This window comes from Lagopus muta, chromosome 10 (assembly GCF_023343835.1).
Source record: "Lagopus muta isolate bLagMut1 chromosome 10, bLagMut1 primary, whole genome shotgun sequence".
In the NCBI taxonomy this organism is placed as follows: domain Eukaryota; kingdom Metazoa; phylum Chordata; class Aves; order Galliformes; family Phasianidae; genus Lagopus; species Lagopus muta.
The window spans coordinates 3,272,983-3,300,551 of NC_064442.1; the positions used below are offsets into that span (position 1 = coordinate 3,272,983).

The 27,569-nt window shown below is 46.5% G+C and overlaps 2 protein-coding genes across 11 annotated transcripts in view; both read left to right on the forward strand.

The window, feature by feature from the left end:
- Nucleotides 1–3,850, forward strand: part of ADAMTS17 (ADAM metallopeptidase with thrombospondin type 1 motif 17) — a 165,936-nt gene extending 162,086 nt beyond the window's left edge. For all 7 annotated transcript variants that reach the window (XM_048956816.1, XM_048956818.1, XM_048956817.1 and 4 more), the window contains one exon: nucleotides 732–3,850. In XM_048956816.1, coding sequence (XP_048812773.1) covers nucleotides 732–883 — 152 coding nt within the window. In that variant the 3' untranslated portion in view covers nucleotides 884–3,850. The remainder of the gene's footprint in view (nucleotides 1–731) is intronic.
- A 5,578-nt stretch (nucleotides 3,851–9,428) lies between these two features.
- On the forward strand, nucleotides 9,429–27,271 carry LYSMD4 (LysM domain containing 4). 4 transcript variants are annotated; one of them, XM_048956829.1, is made up of 5 exons: nucleotides 9,429–13,046; nucleotides 13,451–13,672; nucleotides 18,365–18,522; nucleotides 20,612–20,896; nucleotides 24,563–27,271. In XM_048956829.1, exons 4-5 carry the CDS (start codon nucleotides 20,627–20,629, stop codon nucleotides 25,205–25,207), a joined length of 915 nt encoding a protein of 304 aa, XP_048812786.1. In that variant the 5' UTR covers nucleotides 9,429–13,046; nucleotides 13,451–13,672; nucleotides 18,365–18,522; nucleotides 20,612–20,626; the 3' UTR covers nucleotides 25,208–27,271. The 4 variants fall into 4 exon arrangements, with proteins under 4 accessions (XP_048812786.1, XP_048812787.1, XP_048812788.1 ...); XM_048956830.1 differs by lacking the exons at nucleotides 9,429–13,046; nucleotides 13,451–13,672 and having other exon boundaries at nucleotides 18,326–18,522; XM_048956831.1 differs by lacking the exons at nucleotides 9,429–13,046; nucleotides 13,451–13,672; nucleotides 18,365–18,522 and adding an exon at nucleotides 19,885–19,916.
- Nucleotides 27,272–27,569: the final 298 nt, after the last annotated feature.

Genomic DNA, 27,569 nt, shown 5'->3' on the forward strand with positions numbered 1-27,569 from the left:
CAGTTATCACTGCATTCATAAGACTGCTACATTCAGTTCATGAATCTGTAGTAGCATAAAAAGCATTTGCTACCGTCATGCGTTTTTGTCACATATAGTTTTGTTCCTGTTACTTTTTCATAAAATCACTAGTGACACTTTAATGATATTGGCAACAGATTAAGCACCAGTATCTTCATGCTGCTTTCCACCCTGCAAAAACATTTCGTCAATCTTAGGGGGTTTCTGCCTCCCAGCAGCACTTGTTGTCCAACTAAGAAGTGATATTTTTGCTTCCTGTTAATTTAGCTTTATATCCATCAAATTGAGTTTTGCTTTTGCTTCTCTGTAAAAAACATTTTCCACTCAGAGGATGATGACCACTCCTGACAGCACACCTTAGCAAAGCACGGTACCTGAAAGCATACAGCTTTCCATTTGCTGCGGTGCAGTACTTGTGTATTTAAGTCCAAGCTGATGCTTTAGGTATTTCATTCATCTAAACTTACTTGTCACTGAGACGAAGTAGGTACAATATCAGTAGCTCTGTGCTTGCACAGTCACAGCCAACTGCACACTAGCAATAAGCACTCCCAAGAGCTCTCTATCCATTGTCTGATGTCTCAGTAAATAGAACATTATCCCGCCTCCAGTGCTCACAGGGAGATTGGCCCTTCCTGTGATTTTGATCACACCAGCAGTGCTGTTCTCTAGCTAATCTGCTAGTTTCTTCTTTCTTTTCTTGTCCCAAGCTGCTCTCACGTACAAGTGCACAGGCGACCAGTGGACAGTGTACTGCAGGGTGATCCGGGAGAAGAACCTGTGCCAGGACATGCGGTGGTATCAGCGCTGTTGCCAGACTTGCAGAGACTTTTATGCAAACAAGATGCAACAGAAGAGTTAATGAACCTGTGCTACTTCTTAGGGTATTACAGCTATTTGTATGTAAGTCACGGACTAGTAGGTCTGAGTACTGGAACTTCATGAGTTGCTACAGTGTGGTGGATTCCAAAGCATACCTATTGAGACTTGAAAACTAACTCTACAGACTGGATACCAAAGTAATCCACTCATCCACCATTAAAAAAAAAAAAAAAAAAAAAAAAAAAGCAAAACAAAAAAATAGAAAAGAGTCATCTCAAGGAGCCAATCATTTTATCATGTTTTGACATCTTTACCTTTTTCATTAATGCTTTTTACTTTAATATATTAAATCATCAGCCACTGGATGGCTTAATACCATTAAAGGACAAGAGTTGCAAAGTGATTACATTGACTAAGGTTATAGGTGCCTCCACGGAGGAAGGCCTCTGGCAAAATAGTTAAGCAAAGGTAGAGACATTATTTAATCTTTTAATCTTGGCTTTCATCTAATGTTTTTCATTCTGAACAGTTATCCCACTGTTGAGTGGGCTTGAAGGGACACACATAAATGAAAGGCTTAATTTAAAGAGGGGATTTACTGTAAAAGCTTGTGAAAACTGATAGCAGAGGATGGACATCTATGAAACTCCCACAGAAAGTTCATTGCAATTACATCCAGCATTCTGAGTCATATTTTTTAAGAGCAACTAATAGTGACTGCTCTTCTTTCTAATTTTAAAACACAATCTTCTCTCTCTTTTCCCCAAAATAATAATTTCTTTTACGAAGACTAATTTTTCTCTGAGCTAATGAAATAGAAGCTTATTAACAACAGTAGATAGTTACATTTATGCAAAAACCATTTTCAACGAGGTGGGAAAAGCCAGAAAACATTGGATCCAGTAGAGCTCACTGAGGGATTGTTTGATTTAATCTCTCTCAAGCTTTTAGGAGGCATTCAGATAAGGAGAGTACCATGAAACCGGATAGGATTAGTACAGAGACAACCTTGGAACAACCTTTGTATGAAGGATGAACTGAAGAGCAGAACAGGTGTTTCTTGTCTTTTGGCTCTTGTATACATCTGAAGTTTATATAGCCTTTTGTATCAAAGTGCTACGAGCGGTGCAAGGCATTCAAGATGAAACCCTGAGTGTGCTGAAGCCCTAAGGCCAAGGGCTTCTGTTGCCTTCAGTAAAGGTTAGGATTTTGCTCACTGTATTGTCACGTTTTCTTTTGTGGTGCTATCAGGTTTGGTGCTATCAGATTGGTGCTATCAGAGCACTTAGAAAGTGCTGCATATATGATATCCTCTTCCATGTGTCTGCACTTTAAACCAAACTCCTCTCTGATATGTGAGACTTGAAACGGGAGCTCTACCCAGGGCAGAGTTTGTCCCCACCGCTAGTCCTGCAGATCGGTGTCTCTCTATCGTATCTTGCTCCAACATGTATCATTTCCCTTGCCAGGCTCCAAGGCCAGTTGTGCAGTGGTTAAGTTACAGCTCATTCTTCATAATATGAGCAGAGCCTTTTGGATGAATTGCAGCTTTGTACTCGCTCTAGAACTGTGTTACTGTTTTATTCCTTGTGGATGAGTGCAGAAGTAAGCCCACCTTTAACCCTGAGCCCACTATGGATTGCAGCTCACACCTGTCCTCAAGCTGTCTTTGTTGCTGTTATCTTCCTTTCAATGCAAGGAGGGATAAAGATTCTTAGTAACTAACATATCTTTAAAGCAACTTTTTTCTTCCTTATTCCAGTTTTCAGGATCTCACTGCAATAACTCATCAGCATTTTATCCACAGCTATGTTTTTCAAGCACAGGGAGTTATAATTTCATTGACAGGCTAATCCTGTGTGGGCTTCACATTCGTATCTGTGCTTATTTAGTGCAAACAAGTGTGTGCACCCCAGAGCTGGCCTGTATGCACGAAGCCACATTTGCACACCATTTATTCTCAAGTGCCTGTCACAAACAGATCTGCTTTTCTGTGTCCCAGATGATTTTCACTACCAGGGAAATGATCCTAACTCAGATTTTGTTATACTGGTTGTTCTTTTGGCACCTGATAGTCAGAATCCAACCTCTCTCTTCTGTTATTCCCACCCTGTATCCCAGATGCAGAGGTTGTATAAATACTTAGTAAGCAATCAATGAAAAGTGCTGGGGTCCAAGTTCTGGGTCCTGCCGAAGGAAACATGAATTTAGAAGGAATTTTTCTGAATGTCTGAGCACTGAAAACCACCTCGCTTGCTCTCTCAGTCCACAGATTAGCATGCATCGAGCTTTTTTAGAAATGATCAGAAACCAACATTAATTAAAAACTGATGGTGCAACACAGCTCCATTTTATTACATTCTCTAACTTCATCTGGTGACAACCCTCCCATGTTATAATAGCCAGAAAAAAAATATAAAAAGAATTTAATTCTGTTCAATACTCTTGCACTTCTGTTTCGTATCATTTTATAGGAGCCTTACTATGAATTTACAGCTATGCTCTGCCCTCAGTTACTCCATACTGGTGAAAGAAAAGCTGTTTGTTTTGGTGTATCTATGGCAATACTTTTTCTTTTAGTTGTTCCTAAAAGATTGACACTCTTTAGATTACAGTGGTGGTATTTCCATATTGTAAACAATACTCTGTACTGTTACTAAAGTACTGTACATTTCTAGTTGCACAGTGGTGTTACTGAGTGTAGATTCTCACTATCTCATGTATGGTGCTAATTTTGTTGGTGGAAAAGAATCTTAGCAGTCGATTATTGCTTGATATTTTATTATAATACAGGGATATATCCTCCATGGCAATAATACCATGTAAGTTTTTCATTACAGAGTGAAATGTATATATTTTTCCATTAGTTAATTTGCATATGTACTGTATCCATGGTAATTTTCTTTTTGGTGCTGGTTATAACTAGAAAAGATAAAAGCAGTCAAACTGAATGGAAGAAGTTGTAAATGAAAACTAAAAAAAAAAAAAAAAAAAAAGAAATAGAAAAGAGGATCATTCCATTTTGAAAACAAATTGAGTATGTTGAATAATAAATTTATTTTTTCCATAACAACTTTAACAAGGTTTCTGAACTTGAAAAAATATAATGCAAATCAAGCAGCTAGCATGAAAATTCAGAGCAAGGGGTGAAGCTGTAAGTAGTACCTAATGAATCTGTCTAGTACTGGACTGAGACTGGGATTTGGTTAAATCTAGGCCAACTGTGTGATAGCTGTGGTAGGTATAAAAAGTTTTTTGTCAGTAGGAAATCTGGCATCTCAGAATTCCTGGTGTGCTAACAAATCAAGGAATGATGGGTCTTGTCCCAGCTGAGTTGCAGAATAAAGCACAGGGAGTGTTAATACCTGATTACTGTCTAGCAAGGTCTCTCCTCAGGGACACAACAGTAGAACATGCCTGTTTGGAAACGATAACCTAGGTTTTGTTTGGGAAATCACTGTGTATGACTGAGCAGGCTGCCAGGAAGCTAAAGCATATGCCTGGGGACGTTTTGCAAGTGCTTTTGAGAAAGGTTGCTTTCAATGTATGTTGGAGCTGAGGTGAGGTGGCAGCTAGCTGTATGTTAAATGGTAGCTGCTCTGCAGGTGCAACCCAATAACAAAGGTTGCTGAACATATGGAAGTTTATGTTGAAGCTAAACTAGGCCATCCATTTGAAAGATATCTACATAACCTAGCTGCATACTGCCCTGGTGTGAAATAAACAGAATTACTTCAGTGCTAAGTGTTTTGGATGTGTTTGTTGTAGGCACTAGCCAGTATCTTTGTACTACTTGGCTTCCCCTTCAGCCTGGTGAAAATGTCTTTTTATGAATGGTTGCACACAGGCATGGAGGATCCCTTCCTATCCTGTCTTACAAAGATGCCGTCATCCATATCCCATTTCAGTGCTTGTTAAAATGTCACTGTTGGAGATGGGAGCAGCACCTTTCTAAAGCAGTCCTAAAAGCAAGCGGTATCTTCTACTGCTGGTATGAGAGTCCCTGTCCCAAGATGATTTCCAGAAATTGAGCTTATACCTACTTTAAAAAATAGAGTTCATTTTCTGATCTCACGCTGGCTTCTTGGTACTGGCATAGCACCTATAGACTCCTACTTTTCAGAGGTAGCCCGAGATGCCAGCCCAGCTGCCGTTACATATGACTCTTAACAGCATCAAAATTGTAGAAATTTCATCCAAGTGTTGCTGTATATGAACACGTCATTGTGTTTGTGTATTGCCTGGAGTCAACATATGATTGCAATTGTTGACCTGTTTAAACAATAAAACATAGCTATAAGCCTTTGGAAGCCAAAGGCATTACAGTAAGCTCGGATATGGCAATGGGTGGGAGGGGTGTAAGGAATGCTGTCATACATTTGGCTTGAAATTTTCCTGGTATGTGCCAATATGTCTTCTATAAATCTGGTAGGCTTATGTACTTACTCTGCCTGTTTTGCATGCAGCAGTTTGCTATTTTTCCTTTATTCCTAATCCCCATCTTTCAACCAGGAAACCAGATGGTTTGAAGCCATTGTCCTTCCCTGTGATCTCAGTTGTCTTTTTATTTAAGGCACCTCAGCCAAGTTCATTAAAGGCAGGTGGGGTTAGATGGCTCCAGTGCTCTGGCATGGAAGTACCATGAGGAAAGTATGATCTCTTCTCAGCTGCTTGGAACTCACTTTTGCTTCCACCAGCTCCGTCTGCTTCCCTCACTCTCTTCCAATTCCTGGTGTACAGAGCAGCCTTAGCTGTCTCTTGATCCCTCACAGCAAGCTGGCCTGGACCCTGCTTTCTCTGGAAGGAAATTTCTTTCTAAAAAGCTTAATAATGGAGCACCTTTCCCCAGCATCAGCCTCATGCACCACCCAGAGCATTACTAACTGGAGGACCTTGTTCTGCTGGTAGAGTGAAAGCTGATTGCTACTTTGTGCTTTCCTCCACACTACATGGTCTGTTGGGAAAGGCGTTTCCTCCTTGAAGGGTGGCAGCACAAACACCAGCGTGCTGAGGATATACAGGCAGAAAAGAATCGCACCAGATGTCAGTTCAGTGCACTCACACTTTTCTGATGGTGCAACAAAAGAAGCCTGCTTGCAGACAAGTTACTTGCATCACTGGTTGGTCGTCTTGCTGTGTGAAAGTGCACCCAGAAACCGGCAGGATGTGGGTGCTGCTCCTCAATGGCGTTACTTCTTCAAGTACTTAGACCTGTGCTGGACACACTTGACAATACTTCTCCGTACAACCTGCCCTTCAGCAGCCTTCCGTTTATTTCAGTTGGAAAGCAGGTCAGTATGAAGACAAGAGTTCTTCAAGTGCTACTAATGCACAAAAAACAGTTCTCCTTTCTAAGTGGATTTTTGTTTGTCCTTCTATCACATCTCTGTCTTCTCCTCACCCTCTTTAAAAATGGGACTGTCTGCCTGGAGAGAAATGTGCCTTGGACAAACAAGACCAAAGAATCCTCACTTTGGATTTCTTGAGAACTGTTTTACAAAGGGAGTTTAGACAAGAATGTCTAAGCAGAGACGGCTCACAACCTCTCCTGTAGCAGCAGCTGCCCCAGAGGATGACTGGGGTGTTTCCAAAGATGATCTCCACGCATCTCTCATGGTTTCTCTCTTTTCAAGACCCTTTCATGTGACAGACCCCATGATGAATGCCCGGAGGCTGCACTGTACCACATTGCTTATTTTGTCAGAGCTGCCGTCTCTGCCAAATGGTGGCCAGACACTCAGACAGAATTTCCCAATTAGCAGAGTCCTGCAGCTGATGTCTGAGGCTGCATCTGTGTGCCCTGTGCATTACTACGGCTGAGACACTGGCTAGGCTCACATGGCTCAGGGTAGGTAACCGCCTCAGCCATAGGGCAAGGAGGAAGCAGCTGGGCCTCCTTGAAAGATGTGATTTCCCTCAGTTCCTCTTGCTTGGCTGTGAAGGCAGCTATTTGGGTGTTTAGTCCTTTCATCCTTCTGTGGCCTGGATGGATCTGGAGCCTCCAGAGTGACTCATCTGGGTTATGCCACAAGCCTTGGCTTCCTTCTCAGTCTCAGCAGGGAGCGACTCCACACGGTGGCGGATCCCACAGGTCGTCAGTGTGTGTGGCCAGCTCTTGGCACAACTCAGGCTCCAGGTGAGTCCTTGCATCGTTGGCATCTCCAGCTTCTCCTGAGCCTTGGGCTTATGGCAGTCTCAGTGTAACTGCAGAGATGCCTGCCTTGTCCTTTTCCCTCTGCTCCCCGCAGACACATCTCATGTCCTTGTCCTTGCTGCATGCTTACAGCTGCTTTGTGTTCCAATGCTTTGCACCTTTCAGAAACTTCGCCACTTTTGCTGCGTATGCAAAATAGCCTTCCTCCTCAGCACAATTGCATTTAATCTCTCTCAGCCTTGAAAGAAAGCATTCTTCCAATTTTACTCTTGCAGTAGCCTCGTGTCTACCCTCACAGTTACTTTCTGGCTGTGTTTGTTTCTGAGATCTTTTATAATGTTTCAGTGTTTTTTGTGCAGTGGCATTTGCATGCTGCAACCAGACATGGATGATGAAGGCCATATGCAAAGAAATGGTTCTCCTCTGAAGACCTTACAGACTGCAGGTGGTCGTGGGGGAAAAGGTAGATTCCTGAAGCAGCTACTTGCCATTATTGGCAGCAACAATCTGAAAAGGTACGGAGATGAATGTGTGCTTCTTTTGAATGAGCCTATGTTGTGATTACCACGCTAGCAGGGAGTGGAAAGGGATATCTCCCATTGGTTTTCTATCCTCAGATACATTTTTTGTCATTGAAAGTAGCAGAGGATAAAATCCACATCAGTTCTGGGATGCCCCACACAGCAATTGAACTGCAGGATCCAAATCCAAGCTTGGCTACTGCTCAAAACACAGGCTGGCAGAGAGAGGGAAATGCTGATTCGTTCAGCAGGAGAGTGCTGGTAGCGTGCCAGCCTGTATGTCTGCTTCTGCTCCCAAAAAGCATCAGCTATCAAAAGACTGTGGGCAGTTTCCTGTAGGGTCGTTGCATACAGCATCATTCTGCAGCCGTTGTGATGACAGGCAGTGAAACAGTTCAGAATTTGAAAAGGAGGTGTCCTGTAATGGAACACAAAGTTGAGCACTACCTGCGTCTGGCGAGCAAAGCAAGACAAGCCACTCTTCTGTAGGGGTTTTTCTTATTTGTCTTTTTCATTTTCTTGGAAAAGACATTATTTGAACACTTAGCAGCTTCCATTTATTTCCCCAGCTCTGCATTTTTCCCCTTGATTTTGTCTCTGATGGCAGAAAGACCCAACCAGACTGCAGCTTTGTTTGGCATCAAACTTGCCTCCTGAGATGATCACACAAGAAGTCTTTTATCACTTTGGCGGCTGAGAGCCAGAGCTGCTTGTGGTGGAAGTTGCTGGGACTGTAACCCCTGGTTGTCGTGGGATGAGAGTCAAGCTTGGCCTGTCAGCAAGGCGAGTTGCAGCAGTCTGAGCCCCTGCCAGGACACGTCAGTACTCCTGAGTGTGCTTCCCCCGGTGCTGCTCTCATTAAGGAAAAGGTATGAAACCCACATCTAAGTTGCACTAGTCCTTTAAAAAAATGAAGTGTTGTCTAAAATAAAAATCCTGTCCAGAATCATGGTCTAATTCCTTAGGAAGTCACTGTAAATTGAACCTCCTCTGCTCTCACTGCCTAAAAACCTCTTAGTTTTCTTATTGATGTAGTTCAACTTCTGTGCTATTGGCACAGTGTTATCCTCAGCGCTGTCACCTCTGCTTAATGCCCAGGTTTGTGTCGAGGAGGGGGGGTCCTGCTGAGCTCCTCAGGCATCAGCAGGTCTCCAAGGCTGCAGTCACCCTTCCTCACAGCTTCCCCAGTTCATTTTGTAACATGCTTACCACATCTTGAGGACGAGACGCTGACACAGCCAGAGAAGTACTGCCATCAGCTGCATTTCCCAGGAGTGAAGAAGTTGTTTCCTTTTCTCAGTCATGTTTTGCTGAAGAAATAATTTAAAAGGGAAGAAGAAAAACATGCACGATTGTGTTAGCAAGATGGAAAACAGCTTTCTGCAGCTTCCAGGTATTTATGTGCCATTGTCTCTGCAGTGCCATTAGCAATATATTGCCTGTTGCTGCCTATTAAGTACGGACAATTTTGCAATAGCTGTGTGTGCCATACCTTTGCAAGCAGTGCCTTTTCCCTGTCTGTCCTCATGGCTTAGATTATTTGTATGCAAGGCAACGGCAATGTTTGTCAAGCCTTTCCATCAGCTGTACAAACTCAGAGCAGAATCAGCTGTGTGCATATGTGCCTTACTGTCAGAGCTTCAGTTTTTGGGAGGTAGGCTCTTGGGCAGATCCTATGAGCTTTGGTGTTTCTTATGTATCTGTCTAGACAAAGTGCTGCCTATGCATATACCGTAAGGGCATATGAGTATAGCATAAGAAAGTAAAAAGCACATTAGTTTGTTTTCCAGTATCCCTGTAGAATGGGTCTAAAACAGAACTATCATTCACTATGCAAAAAACAAAACCAAAACAAAGCAAAACAAAAAGAACAAAAAACCCTGACAAAAACATATTTGTAAAAAATGTCTTCTATGTTTTTCAGGGTACTGCTAAGTCTTGCCAGGCTGCTCCTCTCTCCTTCCCCACCTCACCCCAAATGCTTCCATTTTTGGCTAAAAAAAATCTCAAGTTTGAGAATTTTCTAACCACCAATGTCAGCCAAAACCCAGGCCCTTTCCTCTGATTTTTCCACTTAATTTTTAAAGTATCTTCTGGCAATTCAAAAATATTGTTTAGATGGAAAATTTTCAACCAGCTCTGCTCACTAGTTTCTGCCAACAGTCATACAGGCAAAACAGTGCATCTTCCAAGAGAGGAGACTGTCCGAGAGGGCCGAACATGAGGCAGGCAGTGACTAATGCTTCTCTCCCCAGCCACGTGCCCCAGCCAGCGCTGTGCTCTTTTGCAGGCTGCAGCCCTTGGTGAGACCCATCTTTCCAGAGATGTTTCTGGTCTAAATTTCTCTTGGCAAGTCAACTTCATAATTCAGGTATTTTGCCCAGTTGAAGGGAGGTGTGGGTGGCACAGTAGGATCACCAAGAGACCACAAGACTTGGAAGAGAAAAATCCTGCACTTCTTACCCATGTTAACTAATACTTGGACTCCTGCAGGCAAGTACCAGCTGGCAGGGAGAGGTGGGGAGATGGGGCCTAGTCCAGCTCACTATCAAAACAAACTTCCCTGTGCTATTGTTGAACAGAGCTGTTTAGAAATACCAGCAGCTGAGCCATGCACAGGCATGAGCAGTCTCCATTGTAACCCCTGAGAAACTCTGTGGGCCAGATTCTAAATTGGCTGATAGGCTGAAATGACACCAGTCACATCACTGCTGTGTATCTGTTACCCATCTGTCTCTTGGGAAGGTATTTCTCACACTGAATGTGGAGCATGAATTGAAGGGAAGCTCAGCTCCTCTCAGGAAGATATTCCTGCAGAGATGGGCAGAACCTAAATTTCAGTATTTGGCTTTGGGAGCCAAAAAGGCTTCTGTGCGCTGACTACGTGGACAGTATCCTCTGAGGACAGCCATTCTGCAGCAGTCCTTAATACTTGCCAAGTTCTCTGAGATCTTCCAATGAAGGGGTTTTTAGATGTGGAAAAGCTTATAGCCCTTCTCTGACCATTGGTGATTTTAGTGGGTTAAGTTAGGAACAGGAAATACAGTGAGTAGAGGAAAGCCATTAATATTAAATTCCAGCCTTTGCCGGATAGTCTTATGTTATCTTTGCTCTTTCATGAAATACTTTCCAGTTTTCCTCGCAGGGCATTTGTTAGAGGGGTAGCAACTGAGGAGCTGTATCTTGGCACATCTCCACCTGCTTTTCTGTAGCAGTGCACATTTGTGCTGTGGGATTTTAAGAATTTCCTTTGCCTTTAGAATTGATATGCAAACAGTCAGCTGTATAGACATCAGTCTGACCGGTAGACATTCTGTGTGACCCAAGAAATAATACAGGTGGCCAGCACCATGCTGGTGACTCCAGAATTTCTGGAGAAAACAGACTTGTTTTACTATGTCTAGAAGATGGGAGGTCCTGTATACACCATCCAGTAATGTAATCTGCTGTGCTTGACTGATCACAAAACACCCACCAGGATTTCCCTAACAGCACCCTTGATTATTGCCAAGGAAAGCAAAGGTTTGTAAGGAATGTGAGTCCTGACCTTGCCACCTCAAAAATAGCTAGGAGATCTCAAGATGCTCATTTCAACAGCCGAACATACGTCCCCTTTGTGCTATACCAAGTCTGCCAGGTTGATAGGAACCAGAACCTTCCATCTCCAGCCTGCACAGTGATCTAAGTAACCTTTCATGCCAGAGCAAACACAGAGAGCCCTGTGCAGTCAGCATACAGTTCTGCCAGCATCCTTTTCTTCAACTCCTCAAATAGCCATTGACTCTGCTGTGCTAAAAGCAGCTGGGATACGCTTTCTGTAAAAGGGGCCATCTTAATTTTCCTGTCTGCCATGTTGCTGTAAGTCACACTATGCATTTGTACCGCCATGTGATAGTATGGGTTGAGAGATATTAAGACAGGAGAGATGAGGGTTTCCAGCTGCGTAACTCTGTTCGTGCCACCTCTCCCACTAGTGTCCCCACCAGGGCCAAAAGCTGTATGATTGAGCTCTTCTGCACCTTGTAGACAGACATTGAAACCTAAAAAAAAAAATTCAGGCTAGAGAGTCTCATATCACTAAACAGCTTGTTACCCAGGGCAGTACAGTTTTCTGTTAAAAAGAAGTCTTTTATTTCCCATTGATACTTGTCAGGTGGCAAGGAGAACCATTCTCCTGTCCCAGAAGGCCCTAGCTGCAGACACTGCCTTGGAAGTGAAGCTTGCTCTCATGGCTACGGCAAAGGAATGGGAAGCACGAGATCTGGCACGAAGTCCTCCTCCCACTGAAGCCAGTGGGATGTTTGCCATTGGCTTCAGGGGAAGCCAAGATTTCGGTCTGCAGCCAGATTGCTGGTGTGTTGTGCTATGCTGTGTGCAGGATCAGAAAAGGTTCTTGGTTTCCCGATGAAGCTGTTACTGCCTCACCTCCTCTGCTGCAGATAGCTGTCTCTCACCTGATGTTGCTCCCTGCTCTTCTCCCTGTTTTGAAATCTTATTCTTAGGCTAGAAGCTCTTTAAGGAAGAGACTGGCTGCATGGTTTGTGCCTGCTTGCATTGTCCCACAGCTGGGGCTTCTGGGCATTCCACTGCCAAAAGCATTCCCTCCTCCGTGGATGATGTATGATGCAAGAGGATGGCATAATGCAGCAATGAAGAGCTGAAAATAGGTGGTTTGAATTAAGTAAAACATGTGGGGTTTTCTCCAGGTAAAGAACTTGAATCAGCTTTAGAATTTTGCTCTGTGGTTCAGGAGAATCTGAAGAGATGGTAAAAAAGGTGCAAAGACGGGCCTTCCTGTTTCAGACTTTAACAACATGAGTTGCTGAGAGTCTTGATTTTAAAAGCACCTCTTTTTGTCATGTCTCCACTCGTTCAAGGTCAGATGGAAGTGAAATTGTGTTAATGATGAGCAGTGGCATAAGCATCTGTGAGCTTGACGGAAAACCTTGGTGCTGTAGGGTTGGCTGTGTTATGTAGTACGTAATATAGTGCTCCTCTGATGCACTGGAAAGCCTTGTGCCAGCTCATGCAGCCCATGCAGTATCTGTATTTGAAACATAGGCAGGGTTACTGCTCTCCTGAAGAGCAGGTAAAGGAAGTCATCTCAGAGCAAACTGCAATTGTTACACCAAGCAGCCCCATTTTGGCCTATGTAAGTCCTGCTGGTTTTATTTGAATGGACATGGCATGGTGGAGCCTCTCTATGCCAAGGAAAAGCCACTGCAAGTAATTCTCACTCTTTATGTGTATTTCTCCCTGAAGAGGATGTCTTTTCCTATTCGTCCTGTGGGTTTGGTCTCTACTGCCCCTTTCTGGAAATATCTGTAAATGCATCATATCTATAAAAAGGCATGAAGATTTATCTCCTGGACCAAGAAGCTGCCCTGGCTTTTCTCACTTCTTCAGGTGCCACATGTTGTACAGCATCTTCCCCTCCTGTTCAGCAGCACCTTGTGTTCTCTGGCCATTTGGGATGAGGTCTTGTTCCCTTGACATTTCCACAAAGAGCAGCTGGTGTGAGCTTTCTGGTAAGTTGAAAGTGTTTTGATAGATTTCTTTCCCTGTCAGGCAAGGAGTTTGTAAGTGCAGGTTCTTAAAGTCCGATGTTGATCATGCTGAGATCCATAGCTAGCACTTTTACTGTGATTTTTCCTCAGTAACTTGAAGCAGAGCTACCCCAAAGTTCAGCACTGGTACAGCAGCACGCCCCAGTGCCACCTCTTTAGACACAGAAGACCTTAAGACTCAAAAATGCACTTTCCTATAGTAATAAATGGGGAAGAATAGAGAGGTGTTTTCAATTTTAAGGAGTGAGGCAAGAGGGGTGGCTTTGTGTGGTGTTCATCTTGCTGCTATCGCTTTAATTCTCATAGCAGTTCCTCTCCACCCTCCTTTTTTTTTTTTTTTTCACTTGTATGTGTTCTGATTTCAGAACAAAGAGGGACAAAATTGAAAGTGAGAAGGGCATGGGATCCTGGTAGTTTTAAAGGCCAGGGATCATTGCCAACATGCACCACTCTCCCGTGTACCATGTTGGTGATCTCCTCATGAGCACAACCCAGGAACCAGCTTCTCTCTGACCTTTGTGGAGGAGACCGTGGTGAAACTCCCTTCCTGATTCTGGATCCTGGACGTACAAAGTGTTCCTTACGAGGTTGGTGTCTACATGGTGAGCCCCAGCTGTGGGCCCATGAGCAGCTGTAAACGCAGCCTAGACTGCTACCCTCCCTAGACTGCTTACCCACCATTTGCACGAGCATGTGAAGTGCAAGGGCTCCTGCAGCTGTAGAGGCTTTCCTAGCACTTGTCTAAAAAAAAAGGGAACATTTTTGTGGCATTTCTTTTTCTTTATCATCTAAGTAAGTCCCCAGCACTATGGTAGATGTCCTCTGCTGCCCACTGGGGCCCCTCTCTTCATGGTCCATGTGGCCTAGAGGAAAGGGGAAGATTTTCCCATGAGAACGTACCCATTCCTTGGCTCCAATTAGAGAAAATGTATTGCTGATGATGTTCTTCCTTGAATTGGCTCAGCTGAGAGCCTGATTAGCTATTTCCCAGTCATCTTGAAGCCCAAGGCCCATGTTTCTTTAATTTTGTCCAACATGTCAGATAGTTAGGGAAATGGTTGGGAATATTGTAAAGCAGCTTCTGGCAGTGAAGAGTCCCAGGGAAGGATCACATAGACTCCTGATAATCATTCTCAGGCTGTCTGTTGAAACCCTGCCTATGCAAAGATCCAGGGAACTGCAGCATTAACCAGGAGGGACACAGCCTGTAGAAAAAGGCATTGGTCAGCTCTTTCTCCTTTTCTGTAGGAGATTTGGCTGGTTGTGCTTTGTTTGGTACCTGGTGATCATGCTGGTAGTGCTCACGTGTGAGCTACTGTTCACTGTAAATGCAGCATTACTAGATCTTTACTGACAGTCAGACACGTCTTTTATTGCTTAATGCTTGCTCGCCCCAGTTTCCCAGTGCTGGGATCAGGCTGTGCTGTGTGCATCAGCCATGGGTGAATCAGTTAATTCCCTGCAACTCAGGGAATAGCAGAGGTACCATTAAAGCGTTGCATGGCTGTGGATTTATGAATACTTTGAACTCTCTGGAAGAAGAAAAGTTCCCTGAGATTATGGTTCAAAGTGAATAGAAGACAACAGCTGTCAGAACAGTTCCTTGGATACCTTTAATGATGCTTGATTAGCACTTTGGGCACCTTCAGGGGCCACCTCACTGCCCAGCTATTGAAAGGGCAGAGGCCGCTTGGGGCAGTGACCCTTCTGTTGCTCTGTATGCAGGACACAGTTGTATCGGCCAAGGCTGTGCTCAGCCCTAGATTTGCTGTAAGAGTTATAAGTGATACAATCTCATTTTTTCCAATTTCCTTCCCCACAAGTTAGCTTAAAGGGAATGAAGGCAGATCTTGCTACATCTCAGTGCATTACTAGCCAGCTCAAATGACTCCTCACTGTCTTTTCTTCTACATGACTCTTAATGCCCTAAGTCTTTGCATGTCCTGGCACAAAGCCCAACTGAAGCATGAGCTCCAACAGCAGTTTTAAATTTAAAGTTGTTCTTTTGGCTTCAGAAAGTCACAGATTGAAGTTGAGAGATGCATTTCAGCTGTTTACTTGCAGATCTGCAACAGCCCTGTTGTGCTATTGCTCTCGCCTCCATCATGCAGTTGTGTTAACAGCACTTTCCAATTAAAGTAGTAGCCTTAGTTACAGAAAATGCTTTTCCTATTTGGCCATTTGTCTGATGATTATTTTCTAATTACTCATGAGGCATAGAGCTGGTTTGTTTCCTATTCCTCATTATAATCAACCCATCATCATTTCTCTGGGGTTCCTTTTGCTGTTTTTTATTTCTTGCCATTTTGAGCATCAGCTTGGGTAACCACTCAGACACCACGTGTACTCACACACTGTGCGGTGCTGATGTGAGAGACCAGGTGAATATCAGGTGCACAAGCAACTCCTGAAGTTCTGCTCACCTCCAGCAGCAAGGACATCCTGCTGTGGAAATATTGGTGTCAGGCAATCAATCGCAGAGCCTTGCAGTGTAAATTAGGACCACTTCCCTGACCTAAATGCTCCTACTCTGAAAATGTAGCCTTTACCAAATTCACTGCCAAGATTCAGGCTTTTCCCCATTACCTGAACACTCAGAATCTCTAAGATAATAAATGATGTCATGTGAACCCTGCATCTTTCTTCTGATGCAGTCAAATGAGAGCATCCTTTTCATTTCACCCCACTGAGTGGCATATGCTGGACTCCATCCTTCCTGCAGTGCAACAAGCTCAGCAGGCTGCTGCAGTGGTGGACAGCAGGGTCTGAACTGAGCCACTGAGCCCTGAGATTTTCACTTCCTCCATATTTGCCATTGCAGACAATGGTGCCACTGTCTGCCAGTTGAATGCACTTTGTAACATGAGCACAGAGTGCTTGCACTGGAACTGCAGGGACAGGAGGAAGGCCAGATGCAGTGACACAGGCACAGGTTTCTGGGCTGTGAGGCCGCAAAGATCCTCTCGTCAAGGATTTCCCACAGTGTGATCAGCCGTGACTGTCACTCTGGTCTTGTGTCCAATACAGTGACCCTCAAATCCCGGGACACCTCAGTTCCATGAGACCTTGTAAGGATGCCACAGCCACAAGTTCCTGCATGTTTGACAAGAAAGCAAAGCGTGCTGCTGCCCCCATGTGTTACTTGCTCATTACTGTTGCCATGCACCAGACGTGGGAACCCTACCTGGGAGAATGAAACTAGCCAAGCTAAGCACAGCACAGCCATTTCAGGTACTGAGGTCAAAGATCTTGAACTGGAAGACCTTTCTGTTTTCTCTGTTCTTCACATTTAAGAAATTACAAAGTTGGATTGGACATGTTTGGAAGTTAGATGAGCTGGAGAAAGCAAGGAGCATGCCATGTGCAGAAAAGCACACAGAAGTCATCGTCCATTCTGAAAGGATGCATCTGCAGTGCTCGAGACTGCCATGCAATGCTGAGCAATATCAGATATCAGCACAGGGTGTTCAGGCTTGTTGGCTCAGGCTGTGAGGAGTGCAGAATGAGAGACAGCTCTTGGCAAGCTCTGCTCATATGATAAGGTCATTGGAAAGGCAAGTGATGCTTTCATCAACCTGCCTTTCCCCAGTACCAGCACCAGCTTGAGTGAAGACTCACTTTGTGCTCCTGTAGTGTACTGCACACTGCATGATGCCAAGGACAAAAGCTTCCTCCCGTATGCACTGAAGCAGTGTTCTTCCAACCAGTGTCTCAGTCCCCAGCTTCCCACCCTTCTTGGCCACGTCATGTTCCTGTTTTGAACCATTCCATTTAGATTTAATTTAAATTCTCTCTGGGCTAGTGGCAGCTCTCAGGAGAAGGGAGAGCAGGCTGTGTGTAGCTACTGGCTGTCTGCTGCTTCCCAGCAGTTACCAGATAACTTCTGGGCATTCATTACAGTTCTCACAGTTTTGTCCCTCCTTGCTGGGCAGTACTTTGCTGGGGCTGCACATGCTTATTACCAGAGTTAACCAGTTCTAGAAGCTGCCTGAAACCTTGCCTTGTAGGTAAGCCAGCTCAAATGGAGCCAGTCTGTGGCTCAGGACATCATGCAGACCGATGGCTCCGACCATCACTAACGTAGTTTCATGGAAAAGTGGTGCTGCCTATTTGCCATACCTACACAAGAGCCTTTTTGTCCCTGGCAACATTAGCAGATGGGCCAAGAAGTTGTGCCTCAGTGGAATGTTGTCCACAGAGTGCCCTGGACTCTAAGAGCTCTCTGAGAATATATGAAGGAACAATATATGCTGGCAGGGCTTGCATGCTCCAGCAGTTGGGGATTGCAAACACATGCTTCAGCTATGCAAGAAATCTCTGACTTGTTCTGAATGCGATTCAGCCTGGGTTTCTTCCCAGGAACATTCCTGTTCTTCACAATTTACCAGTTGCAGGAAGGGGGGTGGAGGAGCAGGATTTTACTAGTACTCAGGACTTTAAGAGTAAAGGAGAGGAAAGGGAACAAATCTTACGGTGTGTTCCCTAGCCAAATTCCTCTAGAAGGACAGGGTGTGGAGTAGGGGTTCCAGGATTTGGCATAATCTCAAGAAAATACGAACTTCAAAATTAAAACCACTTTTAATTTGTCATTTGTTTTTATATAAAGAATAAGTATCTGTTTTTTCTTAAGTAATTCATTCTCTGCTATCACACAGACCAGGCAGCCAGAGCCAAATGGTGCTGCTTGCTGGAAGCCAAGCACAGAACTAGGTCTCTGAACAAGGACACGTTATCTCCTCCAGGAGACGGCAGTGCTGTTTAGATCTGCGTTGTGGTTCCCAAGATGAAAGTCTCAATCCTGAGTCACAGCATAGTCGCAAACTTAGTTGTCATAGGTGGGACTAATCTGATGAGCTGGAGATGAGTGATGAATGCTTATTGTAATGCCTGCTGTGTTACAAGGAGGAAAAAAAACTTGCAAGGATGGACATGAGAGCTGTGCTTCTTGCCTGGAAGAAGTCAGAGGTACGGTGTGCCCACAGCTTCACATGCTACTCAGAGGGTTGACAAAATCTGCTTCTCCTTGCAGGCAATAGCAAGCTTCTCTCTGGCCAGCACTACAAGCCACTGTGTCCACTGTGTGTGCCCCATGCTGCAGGGCTGGGTGTCACCTTGCAAGTGGGTGTACCCTTATGTAAGGAAGATGTTGGTCTTGTCTGGGTCCGGTTGCCCCTCAGTTGGGAATTCCCCTATGGACAAGGTGTGAAGCTTTTTGTAAGCCAGGTCTTGTGGCTGCTACTACACAACAGCGTGAACACAGGTTTTGTGTTTCTTTCCAGATGTGATCCCTAAACCATCACTTTGTTCCTTGTTTTCGACACAAGACCCCTCGCGGGCTGTCAGTGGCAGGAGTGCTCGTGTGTGGAACTGCCTGTGGCTGAGTTCGGAACCTGCTGAGGTGGACATGCCCTGCAAACTGGGGAGATCATTCTAAGAGGTAAGGTGGAGCCCAGTGCTACCAAACATGCACTTCGAGTAACCTCCATAGCTCAGTTAACTGTATTAAGTATATGCCTGATATTAACTTAATTTAACTGAAGTTTTCTTTCCTAAGTGGTGTGCATGGTGTATCTGTCTCTTAAACATGTTGCTGTATGTAATTCAATCAAATGTGTACACAGTACTCATGTAAGCTCAGTCACTCCAGACATGGGAGACTATTATTTTGTTCTACTTGGCTCACACTTCTACATTTGAAATGGAGGGTAACTTTACTGAAATGCAATTCAGTGATACCAGAAGTATCAGTAGATTTCTGTTGCCTCACATTGCTCTTCTGGAGTCTTTCCCATTTTATGCTCGACTGAACGGAAGTGACTGGTTGAAATTAAGAAGCAGATGCTAAAGAAGTATTTCTTTAACTTGCACTGTATCAGGGCTATAGTTCAGTATTTGTGAGGGTTCCCACCTCCTCTTTTATTGATTACTCTTCATTCTACATTTTTCTTGTTAATAACCCATACGGCAGAGGAAATGGGTGAATGATTTCCCTCTGACTCGCTTTTATTAATCCCAAATCACGGCTCACAGTTATGGTGATTTATGAATTGCAGCTTTCACCATTGTGAATTCAGGACAGTTGGAAACCACCGGGTGCCAACCTGAACAGCTGCAGCCCAGCAGCCAGTGCTGGTGAGCCAATGTGTTGGGATGTGTGAAACGGCCCTCGGATGGCTGCTTTAATGTAGCGTTCAGAGCTGCTTTCAAGTTGTGCGCTCAGCCCCCAGCTTCCCAGCTGAAGGTAGTGGACTGTCGCTGAGCACTCTGAAATGCAAATAATAGATTTTATTGCGATTAAATAAGTTTTTGGTAGGCTGCTTAAAGGGAAACAAGATACAAGGAATGTGAGTGAAATGAGAATGCTCCTGAAGTCAGCCTGCATAGATGGGGACAAAGCAGAAGGGGTGAAGAGAACAGCAGTTCTGGATTTGGGCAAGATCTTAAAGCAATCACAGGAGAGAGGAGGAGGGAGCCTTGTTCCCGGTCGTGCTCTTTTTGGAAAGCCTGAACCGAGATCTTCGTTGAAGTTTTTTTTTTTTCTTTATCGGGATGTGATTAAGTCTGGCTTTTCCTGGGAAGGAGCTCATGTCGCTGTGCAGGCGCCACGTGGGAGCTGCCGGCTCCTCGTGCCCAACCCGCGCGGCGCAACCACGGCGCTCCTGCGGCGCGGGCCCTTTAAGAGGCGCCTCACCCGGCGCGTTCCAGCGCCGACCTCTCAACCAACCTCTGTGCGCTGCCCTTCCCAGCTTCCCATTGGTCAAGTGGCTTTGAGGTCCCGCCTTTCCGCGCTGCCAGCCAATGGAAGACGGAGTCGGGGAGAGACGGAGTTAGGTTGGTGCGCGCGGCCGATGGCCGGCGGGCAGCGAGGGGCCGGGAGACGGGGCGGCGGCGTGGGCCGTCGGGATCGGGGCCGCGGGTCAGGCACCGAGAGCGGCGGGCCGTGACGGCGGGGCTCCGGTCGGGCCGAGGCCCCTCTGAACCGCTCCCCCCGCCCCGGCCGGGCCCGTTCCCCGGGAGGAGGCGGCAGGCCGCGCCGGGCGGACCGAGGGGCCGCGCGGAGCCGCGCGAGGATGCGGGCAGCGCCACTCCGACCGCGAGCGCGGCCACAGCGCAGGGCTGAGCGCTGACGGAGGGGCGGCGGGCGGCTGCGGCCTCGTGGGGCGAAGCGCTCGGGCCGTTTCTTGTCGGCGTTCCGCAGGTCGCAGGTACGCGTGGCCGGGGCTCGGAATGCGCGCGGTTTGCGCGTCTCCGTAACTCCGAACGGTTCTGCGGGGAACTGAGGGCTCCTCAGGTAGCACCGCTCAGTCCTTAGCGTGTGCGGCTGGGGCTGGACGCGGTGCTCTCGGTCCCGTTGTTCTGAGGGATCGTTGCCGTAGTAAAGATTCCTGCCTTAAGTGAAGGGGTGGCTTTCTCGTATTTATTGTTAGGAAACGTTAGAATTTGTGACGTGGAGCGAAGCGTTGTCCCGTGGCAGACCTTAAAAAGAGATGGCATCATGAAAAATTGTGACGTCTGTTTTGTTCCAGGTGCTGCTATAGAAGATGAGGCTGAACGAGAGCCGGACCAAACCCTTCCAGGCTCCTGTTTCCATCCACAGCTACCCAGGAGGGCAAGTGTACGTGTTCCCAAATGGCCGCTCTGACTCGGAGGAGTCGTCGGACGAGGAGCTCAACGTCATGGAGCTGCGGCCCAGGGGCAGGGAGCGGCAGTGCAGCAATGCACGGGGCAGAGCTGGGGATGTGGTGCTTCTGGAGAGAGACATCACTGAGGACGACAGTCTGAACAAGCTTGCCCTGCAGTATGGTTGCAAAGTAAGAGATATCTCTGTTTGCTTTTGTTTTCTTTACTTTTAGAGATGTGTTGTGCATGCAGAGTACTTCCCAGAATTGTGTGTAGGCTCCTTGCTGTCTGACAGCGTTTGCCCTGTGTATTTCATGAATGATCAACAGCTGGGAGAAAGTGAGCTGGAGAAAGGTTAAAAAAAAGAGCTGTTGAGCTAACAGCCATGGAAGATGTCATCCCACGTGGCCTGGCTTACTGGTTAGTTTGGATGACATCAGCAAAGTCATGATTGGTATTTATTTATTCGAGGGCATAAAGTTGAAGCTGAGCACAGAAGTGAGGGTGAGAGCACCGCCCTCTCTGGGGTTACAGGTTTGAAATGAGTTGAACAGCGTTAAGAAATGCTGCTTTGGTGGGGCCTGGGCTTGATTTCCCTTTTTGTTTCTTTTTTTTGAAAGGGATGAGCTTCCATATTGCTGGGAAATGCTGGGTCTGAGATGGACCTACAATAGGAGAGGTGCCACTGTGGGTCACAGAGCTGCTGTGCGGGGTCTTCGATGGCTCCTGCAGTACACAGAGGTGCATGTGGCTCAGCCAGCTGCAGGCAGAGAACAGCACACGCACAAAGACTGTCTCTGGAGTTGGAACATACTGAAAAACACACACTCTTGAGTTTGATGTGGGGGAAAAATGGTGACAGTTTGAATGACCTGATGTGAATATTAAGAATACCCCATTGCTTAGCAGTTACAGCTTTATTTTTCGAGTCTCCTTTACCTACAAGCTCCTTTATCTACAAGCTAGGCTGTGATTAAGAAGTTGCATAATGCAAGCATTTGGACGATGGCCTGGTTGGTGATAATGACATGGTACTGCTGAACTGTTGCAATATTATTGCACTGTCTTGCTTAATAGCACAGCTGTAAGGTACAGCTGAAGCAAGAGGGCTTAGAGAAGCTGAGACAATTCCTCCCCTCCCAATCCCTTAGAAACAAAAACAAAACAAAGGCCCTTCTGGGTTCTGCTGAAGCTGGTGCTTGTGAAGGAAAGATCCTGGTAGGGCTTAAAGAGGCTTTGATTGCGAGCAGTGGCGCTGATGATGTTGTAGCAGCCCTGTACTCTTCTTCAGCAGATAACAGTCACAACTGTTGCCACTCGTGCCACATCGTAGCAGTTCACTGAACTTAAAGGAAGATTACCAGCAACAGTTGGTTCTCTTAAGAGAAAACGTGAGTGTGGCTCCTGTGGTGTCAGCGAGGAGCACTCAGGCAGTCGGCACACTCCTCCTGCAGCAGAACGCCCTGCCTTCCCTCCCTTCAGAAAGCACACTTCTGATTTGTTCCCATTACATTGAAGAGAGATGGAAATCCTTGTGGCTGGGGATCTGTGTATTTATTTACAGGCTGACAGTGGTCAGTATCAATGTAGTTTGTAGGATTTGCACAGTTAAGCAGCTCCTGAAAGACCACTGGGATGTCAGCAAAGATTTTTAGCTGCAAAAAATGTGGGCAGTGTAAAAAGTCCAGGATGGGCTTTCCTTGAAATTTCCTTGAAATTCCAGAGAATTTGTTACTGGTTTGAGAGTCATCAGGGCCTGCTTGGGGTGGGAGAATTGAGACAGTGCAAGAGAGTTTTGTTTGTGCAACAGGTAACTTGGCAGAGATGCAGGGCACGACAAACTTCTCATTTTTACTCTTGACCACGTATAATCTGGGCCTGCTTTTGGCATAGTTTTCAGCTGGGACAGGAGGAGCTCACTGCAGCCAAAAATGAGTACAAATAATAAGCCTAAATGGCTTGCTCAGCCCAGTGCTGTACATTTTTCCCACCAGCTTTGTTGTTTTTGTGTGAGCGCTGCTCTACTTTCTGTTTCTAGAGCTTTAGCGCAGCGTTGCAGTTTGATTGCAGACACTGCAGGGGATGTTTACTGTCCCAGTAATCTGTTTTCATTGGAAGAAAACAGAAAATTGAGGCACGGCTTCAGTTAGGAGGCTTAGTGTCAGATTGTTATTTCATAACAAAGTAATTTTGGAGAGTTTAATTCCTGATGTTTCGCTGAGGCAAGCTGTGAGGAGTCTGATCCAGCAGCTGAGGATTCCCTTAGCTGCAGGGGCAGCAGATTAGGATCTGCATTAAACACCCCATTTTCAGATGTGTCAGGCTGTGCAGAGTAAACACGACGTTCGGGCATCCATCTCCCCTCTCCTTTTCAGCGCAGTCCTGCAGCTCAGCTGTGACATAGCAGACCTGCCTGTTGAACCAGCTCTCCCTAACAACATGGGCTGAAGGGAGCAGAACTGTGCAGGCAGAGCCCTGCAGGGCAGGGAGCCCTTCCCCCCTGGCTGAGGTGGTCCCTGGGGCTGCCTGCAGGCAGCCATTCTGCAGCCACCAAGGAGAGGGTCGTGTTTCTGCAGCAGCTCTTTGGGAACTGCCATAGGGCTGCCTTCTGCTTACCTGTGTGCTGTCTTTTATAAGGGCAGATCTTTGCTGTGAGCTGCCAAGTGATGTTGGAGCTGACGACACTCATTGCAGGAAGAAAAGCACTTTCTTGGTTTTAACCCTCCTCATGGTTTTACTGGTTTCATTGGTAGCCTGACATTTGTGAGTGTGCAGTGAATGACCATCGTGCAGTAATTTGCTAAACTTCTACAAGAGCAAATCAGACTTTCTGTGTGTGGTATGTCGGAGATGTTGGGTCTCTTAGAGTCAGGTCCTGCTGTTCCCTCTGCTTTGCCTCCTTCAGCCTTTCCTTCAATATTCTTTCATGTCTGCTTGGCTGCCTTGGTTTGCTGCTTGCACTGGGGCCTGGTTGTTATCTGACAGAGGTTGTAGGGGGTTATCTGTGTACACTGTATTAAGCTGCCTTCTCTTTACTTAACATTAAATAAGGAAATGCTGCCTTCCTGCTGACTTTGCTTTTTGATACCAGCAGCCCTTGTTGACTTATGCTGTATGTATGGTGTGTACTTTCTTGCTGTTCTCATTGCTGTTTGCGTGACTGAGCTGGGTGCAAACACCAGGCACAGGTGTGGACCCCTGGCTGAAGGTCTGTTAGCACACATCAACATCCAGAGCTGCTCACAGGTGGACATTATTGCTTTAAATGTTTATCACCAGGGCCTTGTACCAGCTGTGAAGTGAGCTGCATGGAGCAGTTATGCAGGGGAGAAGCTCAGCAGTGTGAGAGGTGCCTGCTGCTCTCTCCCAGCCTGCAGTCTTGCTTGCAGAGCTGCTGTGTGCTCCGGAGATGCTGTTACTGCTTACCTCTTGCTTGCACTGCAGTTTTCCCATCACCATCAGCACTTGTCTGCTGTTTAAGGTGTAACTGCTTTTACAAGGTTTGCTCCAAAGACTCCTCTTGCTATAACTTGGATTTAAAAAGGGAGAGAAAGGTAACGAAAGCAAAGAGAGGGGAAAAACTTGGTAAGAAAGGCACAACTTACATAAGAGGTGCGAAAGCACTGTGGGGGCCCGTGTGGTGGGGGTCCATGCAATGGATGTAACAGGAGCATCTTAAAGCTGCAGGACCTGGAGCATGTCTGCAACCACTGGAAATCTCTGAAGAACAGTGAACTGCTTGCAGACAGAGCTTGTTTTTCTTTTCAGGCTGGTTTTGTAGCCACTTCTTGCTTCAACGCTAGTGAAAGGTTGGGTCGTTTTGAACTAATACGCGATGTCCTTTTTGGATCTTGCAGGTTGCAGACATCAAACGCGTCAACAACTTTATCAGGGAGCAGGACCTGTACGCTTTGAAGTCCATCAAGATCCCTGTGAAGACCCACGGGCTGCTGACAGAGAGCAGCAAGGAGCTGAGGCCGCTCCCGGCTGCGCGCTCGCAGAGCGGCGCGGTGCTGGTGGACGTGCCGGAGCCTGGCGCTGGCGGCAGCGGCTGCTCTGAGAGCGGGCAGCTCGTGGATTATTTCAAAGGCATCGACAAGAGCATCCAGGACGCCGTGCAGGCGGAGGCGCAGCTGAGTGCTGAGCTCTGCGTGGAGCCACCGGAGAGGCCGCTGGCCGAGCCGGGGAAGCGGGAGAGCAGTAATGGTGCGGACTGTGGAATCCAGTGGTGGAATGCAGTTTTTATTATGCTCTTGGTAGGAATTGTCTTGCCGGTATTTTATATCATCTATTTTAAAACGCAAGAGAATGGCCCGGCGCCCCACACCTCCAACACAACAGCAACCTCAAATATTTCGACAGATGGATTGGAAGGGAAATTACTACAAGGCTCAGTTGTAGAAAAAAATGCTAGGGGGGAGACACAGCCAAATACAGCCTCACCTCCCAGCACGGGCGCCCATAAGATGGTGACTCTGACTCGAGTGCAATCGGGGGGATAACACTACAGATATTATTTTTTTTTAAAGTAGTCAATGTAGTTCTGAGCTTGACTGAACTGGAGATGCGATTTTATGGAAGAATAAGGATGCTGTTGCTTGTGAAGACCAGCAGGCAACTGGCTTAACATTTGTGAACTCTGATGAGGGAAAGTATTTTGAAGCAGTTTGCTCTTCTTGCTTGCTTCAGGTATTTCTTAAGAGTGGTTTTGTCTAAGAAGCTGAACCCTTTACTTCTGTGACAGAGTGCAGTATTGGTGTGATTGGAAAGCTGGGGGCTGTTTGTTTTTTTTTTTAAGAAAATACGTTTTGCTTGGAGTAGAGGTGAGGACTCATCTTTTTCAATGAACTGTCATTTTTCTGTCTTGCAGAGCGTGGCAGCCTTGGCAGGCCTAACCCAAAAAGCAGTGGCTTTTAATTGGTTGGCCGGGGTGTGGCACAGCACAGGGACACCAGCAGCACCTCACCACATCTTGTGCACGATGGTTAAGCAGTGGGTGGTTTGAATCCTGCAATGGGGTGGGTGAGGCCAGAGCTTTTGTCCTGGTGGAAGTCCTTCAGAGGCTTCCTGCCAATGTCCGTGCAGGCAGAGCTCATTGAGAGCCCTTGTTCTGTCAGGGTTTTGTCAGAGCTGCAGCGGGCTGGCAGCAGACGTCCACAATATTGGCAGGAGATGGCGAGAACAGAGTAAGGCTTGTGGGATGCTGTGCTCTTCTCAAGGGTTTATTTGGTGTGGGGAAGTCTAGCTGTTACCTGCTTTTGGTTTAAATCCACAGTGGTGCATCTCAGATGTCACATCACAGTCGAGGACTTGAGTTTCCTTGTTTGTACGCTTCAAACGAGAGTGCTGCTGAGTTCACCTACAAAGACCCGCAAAGAAGCCCAACGTTGTGTCAGGTAGTCACAGAAAGGTGAATCAGATGCTTTCTAGATGGGGACTGGGAAGCTGCTGTATGCTGAACAGTCCTGTCCACTCTGAGTAAATAGAGGGGGGTGAATGGAGGTTTGTGTGGCTGAGCTGTATTGTAAGCCTGATACGTGTGCTGTGTCAGTGAACACTACATGCTGGAAGTGAGGAGCAGTGAGGCTTTGGGAGAGAGTTTTGCTGCAGAGAATTGTCCTCAGAACTTTTTATTCAACAAATTCAGGGACTGCAGACAGAGGTAAGCTCTCCTAGAGCTAAATGCTGAGGTACTGCTGTGGCACAGTTGCATGGAATCCCCAGGGAGGGGATCCAGGCTGTAACTCAGCAGCAGTCAGCTGGTTGTGTCATGGGGAGCCTTGGGGCTGTTTGCACAGAGCTGAGCTCCTGCAGGGGAGGCAGAGCTGGTGAGCAGGCACACAGCGTGGCAGTTTGTCTTTGCCCTGCACTGCAGCCTTCCCACCATTTACTGTGTTCCCAGCAAGCTCGAGAAGATGCCTGCAGAAAAAAAACACAGAGTCCATTTGTGGCAAGCTGTGGAGTCAGACCTGAGCTGCTTGCCTGCTGCAGGCCTTGCAGCAGAGGGCACTGCTGCCTGGGAGCTGTGGAGGGTCAGTCACAGCAAGGGCAGCATTTTTAGGGACCCTGGCTGCGTTGTTGGGCTCTGATGCTGAACCTAATGTCTGTGCATGAACCACGTGCAAGTTGGTTTGGGTTTGTTGGTTGTTTTTCGTGCTGTTTTTTTTGTTTGTTTGTTTGTTTTCAAAGCCTTTCTTTTGCTGCCTAAAACTGATCAGAAGTGAAGAAGCTGGGTGAGGGGAGCAGCCTTGTGGCACCTTCTGCACAGCACAAAAGGTGTGGGGGGAAAAGAGCATTACGCGAAGCAGAGCCCTGTGGTTACACCTGTGGTGTCACACCTGCACCGTGGGGCTCCTGCAGCCTTAAAAAGGGCTTAGGAAAGCCTGGGCAAACCTAAGGTGTGAATGAGGAACCTAGAGTGTCTTGTAATGGGGGAAAAAAAGGCTCGTATTTTCTTCTGTGAAGGAAAGGTATCCTTTGTGATTGGGAAGAGGGGAATCGCTACGTTTCTAAATCAAGTGAAATGAAATAAAAGCACAAGGGGCACTTACCCACCCCAGACTGCGTGTTGGGTGTTTTTCAGTTTGTTGTCTGTGTGGTGGACAAGCTTTGTTTAGGAAGATGTGTTTTGCAGCAGTAGTGCGGAGCGCTACAAAATGCAAGCATTCCCAACGTGTGGTGCTGTCACGTTTGTTTTGTGCCACAGCATTTGTTTTGCAGAGGCCGGGCAGCAGCGCTGTGAGTCGGGCTGCTCACAGCACACAGAGCAGAGCGGGGGGTGATGCTGCTGAGGGGCCGTGGGACACGGAGCACAGCAGTGCTGCAGCAGGGAGCGCCAGCGGAGAGGGGCAGGAGGCCGTAAGT

Bases quoted from the DNA above. Each gene is read 5' to 3' on its own strand.
- LYSMD4 (XM_048956829.1), top strand. From the start codon at position 20,627: ATGAGGCTGAACGAGAGCCGGACCAAACCCTTCCAGGCTCCTGTTTCC. The intron at 20,897-24,562 runs GTAAGAGATATC...TGGATCTTGCAG, and splicing joins CCCTGCAGTATGGTTGCAAA to GTTGCAGACATCAAACGCGT.